Source organism: Clarias gariepinus, chromosome 25 (genome assembly GCF_024256425.1).
Source record: "Clarias gariepinus isolate MV-2021 ecotype Netherlands chromosome 25, CGAR_prim_01v2, whole genome shotgun sequence".
Taxonomy (NCBI): domain Eukaryota; kingdom Metazoa; phylum Chordata; class Actinopteri; order Siluriformes; family Clariidae; genus Clarias; species Clarias gariepinus.
Window position 1 is genome coordinate 8,888,454 of NC_071124.1, and position 8,023 is coordinate 8,896,476.

General features: G+C 34.7%; 1 protein-coding gene across 1 annotated transcript; it reads right to left on the reverse strand.

Annotated features, from left to right (window-relative positions):
* Nucleotides 1-5,204: 5,204 nt before the first annotated feature.
* Nucleotides 5,205-6,095, reverse strand: LOC128513433 (succinate receptor 1-like). The gene has a single exon (XM_053487186.1). It carries the CDS (start codon nt 6,078-6,080, stop codon nt 5,205-5,207), a length of 876 nt encoding a protein of 291 aa, XP_053343161.1. The 5' UTR covers nt 6,081-6,095.
* Nucleotides 6,096-8,023: the final 1,928 nt, after the last annotated feature.

Sequence of the window (8,023 nt, forward strand, 5' to 3'; positions counted from 1 at the left end):
CGAAACGACGTTTAAGTTCCAGACGACATCTGTCACTTCATGTATGCATTTGGACGGGACAAACATCTCCATGTTTATTACAGAGGTAGGAGTGTCTTTGTTTTACATGTGGGCGTTGCACGAGACCACACGTCCAGGATGCGTGGAATCTACATCCATTATTGGTGCGTGTGAGAGAAAGACAGACATGGCAGATTCGAATGGGATTAAAATCACAAAGTACGTCTGTGAAACAGAAATTTCTCTAACGGCCCCCTGTAAAACTAGTCCCATCCAAATAGGACTAATGATGCACTTTTAATGATGACAAACGATTTTTATATACCCCAGGCTATTAATAGCAGCTTACAATATTGGAATATTTGTTTCTACTCATCACAGTGGTTTCTGTTGTTTACACCTTAACAACCAATTAGCATGAGATAGCCACACTACATAGCTATGTAAGCATGAGATATTATGAGATAACAGGTGAGTTCATCAGAGATGTGGACCCCAAAGAACTTAGAGATGTTATGTTTATGTAAAAAAAATAGGCAACTAGAATATAAAATGGCATGAAGAGGAATTGCAACCTTCTGTGTCATGAAGCCACGTTTATATCAGTTGACCTATTTCACTGCACACACAAGAAAAGCATTCATCCATATAAAGTTTAAACTATTTTATGTTGAACAAAACTATTGTAAAAAATTCTAATGTATTTTAATGAACATGCACATAGTAAACAGGAATTGTGTTGTTACACTGTCACCTAAGAATATAAGACAATAAGTGCATACAAAAAATAAATAAATAAATAAATGATAATAATAACAATGATAATAATAATAATAATAATTATAATAATAATAATAAATAATTGTTTAAAAAAGCTAATCCACGAATATATATATATATATTTTTTTTTTATAATGTTTTTATTTTTTAATGTGCTTCTACACATGTACATTAGTCAAAACCACACCAAAATATATTGTTTACATTGTGATGTGATACTCAGGACTTACTTTACGATACTCTCTCACCATACAGTAGATACTATAGATATAGATGCTACAGGTGTTTTTCTGATCTTATGTTCATAAGCCAACTTTTAGTCATCATAGATATTGTGTCAAAGTATATAGTGGAACCGTTCCAAACATTTTGAGCTAAACCACATACAGCTTTCTGTAATACCTCAGTTTAAGCTATAGGTCATTACGATAGTTGACGTGAACCACATCACCACTTGTCATGTGCTCAGAAATCATTTTACATACATCTTAATTAAAATGAACAAACATCTTTATTAAAAATGTCTTTTTCTTAACTTCCCTTAGCCTGCTGACATAACCTTTGCTTACTCAGTCATAACAGGCTATGGTAAACCGCACATGCACAGAAATATGAACATAACACATATTCATGCACTGTGTTGCCAAACCATCTGCTCAGCCTTTGTTTCAATGTTGTCGTTCTTTAATCAAAAATAACACTGCTGAGGAACAGATCACAAACAAAAAAATGTGTTCATGTATGGTAGCAAACAATGTGGGAACATGCTGCAATGGCTTATGGTGAATACTAGGGGGCAGATTTGCACTGGTGGTTAAGCTCTATTTCATATCAATTCAGAGGCTGGTAGAGTAGCCAAAGAATTACTCAAGTAAAAGGAGCTGTACTTCAAAATAATATTACACAAGTAAAAGTAAAAAGTAGTCATCCAAAATATTACTCAAGTAAGAGTAAAAAAAGTATTCGGTGAAAAGACTACTCAAGTACTGAGTAACTGATTAGCTGTTTAAATCGTAATGTTTAATGTAATGTGACGCTGCTCTTTTGCAAGTAAAACATGCTTTGTTTGTAGAATCTATAGTCACCGCCACATTGTACACTAACCGCAAGATCCCACTAGTGGCAGCATGGATTTATGGGCGTTCCGCAAAATTAGAGAATTTTTTTGTGATTATTGTTGCTGCGTCTGATTGGTGAAACAGTCATGCGGTAGCTATACCAGCTGCATGGATAAATCGTTGTAAGTAATGAGTCGAGTGAAAAGTAACGAGTCGAGTGTAGCCGAATGTAGTGGAGTAAGAGTTGTGTTTTTTCTTCACAAATCTCCTCAACGTTTTTTGAAGATAACTTGGTTACCAAGTAAGAATTAGTTACCCTTATGAAATGTGTAGGGGATATTTCATTTTTAGTGTTTCATGATATTCTGTGTGCATGAGAACAGAGTGTTTTCTTTCTTTGACCTCAACACGCTGCGCTTTTAACAAACACATTCCTTAATATAATCTATGTTCAGGGTTGTAAAACTGCTGAAGGCTCATAATTGCAGAACTGTTCCCAAGCTTCTGTTCATCTCCACGTTATCTTTTATAAACATTCCAGACCAGATGTGACCACTCCTGCACCCTCCTTTTTGGTGTTTTTTTTTGTGTGTGTGTGCATATATATACTCTTGTCTTCCACAATAAACTTTGAACATCCCACTGAGCACTGACTTGTGTGTTTCATTGAGGGGTTCCCTGGATCCAGTCAGGACAAGCAAAATACAGGCTGAGGACTGAGTAGACAAAAGGGGCACTACCATAATTCAAGAAATCTTTACAAAATGGTATGAAGTAAGAATTATAAGTCACTCCTATAAAAGGTGATAGGATATAATTTAGCTAATCGGTCAACTTTCATCCTATTGTAAGTTGCTTTAAATAATTAGTGAATCAATTTTATAGTGTTAAGTCTTCTTATATTTCTGGGGTTTTTATCCTGCTTATTAAATGAACTTACTATTTTCGGTCCTCATTTCCTAGTAAACAGTTTAAAGGAAAAACTAGCTAATAGGAAAGTTTCTGTTTACTTTGTGCATGTCCAGTAAAATTTTATAGAATGCTACTGAGGTCTTGTTCTTGACAGACCCTCTGAGATTCTGAATACTCTGCTTAGGTACTTCACCTGATCCAATGCCATGATTGAAGTGTCCGCTTCCAGACTCCAAGAATTACAAATGGCCAAAATGCCTGCACTGAAAAGAAACACTTAATGACCATAAAAGGCTGAAAGAGAAGTTTTCACAGAAAGGGAGGGCAGCAAGAAATAAGTAGTTTAGATCAAGTCATGGAAAAAAAGGCACTTCCACAATGTGTTCTCACATATAGTGAGACATTTGCAAATAGCAAACTCACCAAGATAGAACACGATGGTAACACATAAGCAGGAACTCTTGTATGACTCTTGTGCAATGTTGTATGACACTGTCATATGGGTATTTGTAATTATGATCCGATGTCATCCACTCACAGTAGAATCGGTACATTAATGTTCTCGAACGTTAAACAGACTTTGATCAAATTACAGTAAGTTGGCATAATGCTGTATGAATGACAAATAGTTGTTTAAGTTTATAACCAAGGTAAAAAAAATAAATAAATAAATAAACAAATGAAATGGTGAACTGGGCAATCACAACAGCGTCCCACACACAGCATACAGTATGTATTTCATGTGTACACAAAGTGCTTGCATATCTCTTGAGTATAGTTGCAGTTTTTACCAATCCTGTACAATAATATGGTTTACACTGTACTCAACCTTCATAAAGCCAGGTTTTATACAACACATCTCGGATGTTAAGTTCCATATTTTTCCTTTTTGATGCTTCTTGATGTAATGGTTTGGTAAATTGCAGAATACTTTTGTTTTGTTGCTTGGAGGAATTATTTTGTGGCCTTCAAAGTTTGACATATACTCTATGTGCATTACCAGTTGTAGGCACAGTTGCTTACATATCGTGTCTGTTAAGTCAATGTACTTAAAAAAGTAATTTAATTCGAATAATCCTTAGTTACAAAATTAACATAAAATCAACAGTGTCCAAACATCCATAATGCTGCCACAACATTTTGAAAACCAAAAATTCCCACCAGAATAGGTGAAATATTATGTGGGTATCCTTTTTTGTCAGGTTAATTGCAAATTTTGTTTAATATTTTCCTGCTTAATAACAAACGTATTAGAAAAATATGTAATAATTACCACAAAAAAAAAAACACAATCACATTCCATAAGCTTACATTTTTTATTGGAGTTATTTAGTAACAACAGAAACTCTAGTTGAGTAATAGTATTTTACAGCTGAGACAATAGCTCCCCCTAAAGGCAAAGGTCTGTAAATAATTGTATTTTGTCTATTTTTATTTTATTTTTGGCTATTTGAAAAATATTAAAATTTACCATGTACTATGATTTGTTTCACATAGGTTACACAATATAATTAAGAGAAACAAAAGACATTTTATAAATATCAAAGACTATATTAATCCATGCTATCAAGGAATAAGTAGAGCAAAAATGAAATATTACCAATCTGGCACCTTCTTAACCGACATCAATACCTAACCTCATAAAAGCTCTACAGAGTGAATGGGCAAAAATTCCAACAGAAACACTGCAAAATCTTGTAAACAGCCTTGTAAGGGGAGTAAAAGCTGTTATAGCTGCAAAAGGGGAACCATATTGAAGTATATGTAATTAGCTACAATGTCATTGCAGGTTTGGCTGAATTCTTTTGTCCATATAGTGTATAAAGTATATACTGTGGTCTTTTCTTTTCATAGCTTATTTATTTTCATTGTTTCTGTGGCATTTTTTCTTACAGAGCTGGGTTCCAGTTTGACTGCTGATTGTATCAGTAGCAGTTGAAGGTGAAGGATCTTGCTCAAAGGCCTAACAGTGGCAGCCCAGCAAAGCTATGGCTCAAGCCAGGGAACAGTTCAATCTTAACCACCGGGCTGTCCCTTCCCTCCTTTTAATTTTTATCTCAGAACAATTTCTAGAGTATAAACAGAATTGAATTGATTAGTGGTCAGACTGGTTTGGGCTGAAGCTATAGTTACAAAATTAAACCAGAAGTTGACAGTTGTGCAAATTCTCTGCTCGAAACACACTCCCTCTAAAGAGCAGTGGCAGAAAGTAAAATGCTTTCATGAGTTTCTTAATGTAATTAACTGGTTAACGATTAATTTGTCCAGATGATTACCTTTCCCTGTGCTTATCTCTGCAGTAAAATATATACAGCTGTTTTAGACACTTTACTATTCTACAGCAAAGTAGGATTTAAAAGTTACAGTAAGATATATTTTTTTTTAAAGTCACTTGTTCTTTTTTTGATAGGCCAGACTTGCTTATCATTTTTAACATTAGCATCATTATCATTATTAAAGGGTCATTATCATCCTTTTAATCTGCTTCCACTTGTCCTGCAGAGCTTCTTTAAAGCTGTCTGTCATGAGGAAGTAAAACACAGGATTGATGGCACTGTGAGCAAATATCATCGGCCTTGTCACTATGTAAACTGCATTGATCAATTCCTTGACACACTCTGACAGGTTTAATTCAGGAAGACGTGATGCAAGACGAGTATTCCTCATTATATGCATGGGTGTATAGAGCAGCAAGAACATGATTGCTGCAACCCTCAGGATTCTTACTGGCCTTTGAAAAGATGTCCCAAGCACTTCCTCTCTTTTCATGAGGACCGAAACCATATTTTGTGATGATAGAAACAAAGCCATCAATGGCATCACATATCCAGTTATAGTGAGGATCATGCTGTAGATAAGTGTAACTCTGGGCCCTTTCAAACTTGAAAAATCATGACACACTGACCAGCGATTTTCCTCCAAGTCCTGGACAATAAAGATGATGAGGGGAGCTATTTGAGCATTAACCCATATCCAGTTAAGGATGGTGATACATAATGCACCCTTAATAGACAACAGGATGTGGTCTCGCTGTGGATGAAGCAGTAACAGGAACCGGTCCACACTTACCCACATCATGAAAAGCATGCTGGAGTACAAATTCACATGGAGGATGTAGCGATTAACTACACATAATGCAGAATTGAATTTTTTTAGGTTGTGGGCATAGTTATAGGACAGCTCGGGTAAAGTGCACAGAAAGATGAGGTCAGACACAGACAGATTAAAGAGATACACATTTGTGGACTTCCAAGCAGGGAGGCAAAATATATAGCCCAGAACAACCACAATGTTTCCAATGAAGCCAAATATAAATTCCAGAATATACATTGGTGAGAGGTAATGTCTTTCCAAAAGTGAAGTGATGGCAGTGGAACAGTTCTCCTGCAGCATTAGAATGTATTGTACATATAATTAGTGTATACATACAGTAAATTACATTTATGAGTAAAAAAATAAATAGCTAATCAAAAGGAAGATTAACACACTTAGAACTAAAACAAATAACACATAAATTTCATTTTATCCAGCATTAGGAACTACACTGAGTGAGTTTTATAAACTGAGTTAGGATTATAAAGCATAATCCTAACAGTTAGTAGTGACATAAAGATAGATAGATAGATAGATAGATAGATAGATAGATAGATAGATAGATAGATAGATAGATAGATAGATGGATGGATGGATGGACGGGTGGGTGGTTACATGTTTTTTACATACATTTTTAACATGTATATTACTATGAATTCCAGAATGCATGCCCTTCAATGGAATTTGTAACATTTGACCTTACACACACACCCAACACACACACAGACATGTATGTATGCATGCACACACATGCAGACACACATGTGTAGACACACACACAGACACACCCCAAGACAAAATGTAGTAAACGTAGCTGTCATTTCTTCTTACAAATTTCTTCTGGTTTTTGTTACCAAATGGAAACCTTTTTACCCTCTTCTATGATTCTAAGTTACAGTGTAAAAAGGGGATGAGAGATATTTATACTTGTATACTGTAAAAGTTAATTTTTCATTTATATTATATAAATATATCTGATATTGCTTTTTGTTTTTTTGTTTTTAATTTTCAGTTCAAACAAGAATATAATCTATACAAATGCATTTGGTTACTTTAATTGCACACACTAAGATACTTTGCAAATATTCTATATTATATTATATTATATTATATTATATTATATTATATTATATTATATTATATTATATTATATTATATTATATTATATTATATTATTGTTTGTTCAAAAATATATTTAAAACTATATTTAAAAGAAAAAGCTCATGTCAAAATATTAAGCTTCATCATTAAATGTACACATTAATTTTGTATATACACATTATCTAGTATGCATTCACTTTTTTAACATATGTATATTTAGAGCATTCTTACCATTGTCTTGTTTGGTCTGCTGACTTTGGGAGTGTGAAGTCACTTTTTCAGTGTTCCTTAGTCCAAAAATCACTGCACCGCCCATTTTAGCACACCATCGTTGTAAAGTGAACACTCTATTTATTTGGTATTGTTCTAACCAGAGATCTGATGCAATGATCACTGATGCAATCTGATGCAATGATCACTTTGTTGCTTTTCTTCTGTCTTTCTCTGCCTCTATCTTTAACTTGCATTCTATGTAATTTATTAGGGCACAAGTAACACGACATCAGCATGATGATGACATGACTATGGCTTCATCGCCATCACTCTGATAATACTGTTTTAGTAGTGCTGATGTCATAAATGTGCAAAGGCCCTTTTGTTCTTCCTAGGATTCTTTTTTTACATTTACATTTAGGCATTTGGCAGACGCTCTTATCCAGAGCGACTTACAAAAAGTGCTTTAATGTTTACAACATTGGATACATACTTACACTGGGTTAACTAGGTTAATAACTAAGTACCATTAGTCCAACACATCGGAGAAGAGGTTTTTTTTTTTTTTTCCGGGGGGGGGGGGGGTTGGGGGGTTAGTCCAAGTACTGGAGAAACAGATGCGTCTTGAGTCGTCGTTTTTTTTTTAGGGCCCGTTTTTTTTTAGGGCCCAAGCATTATGAGATCAGCCCTGTGTCGTCATAGTGTGTAAAGGGCCCTATTGTTTTCCTAAGGATTTTTCTCCCAACATTTGAAAAAAATTCATGAAAATTTGCAGACACGTTGGAATCTGCTGCCATTTACAAGATTTTGCTGCACAAGTTTATGCCACATTCGGAAGCGGGAGACTTCTATCTACAGCCATGAAA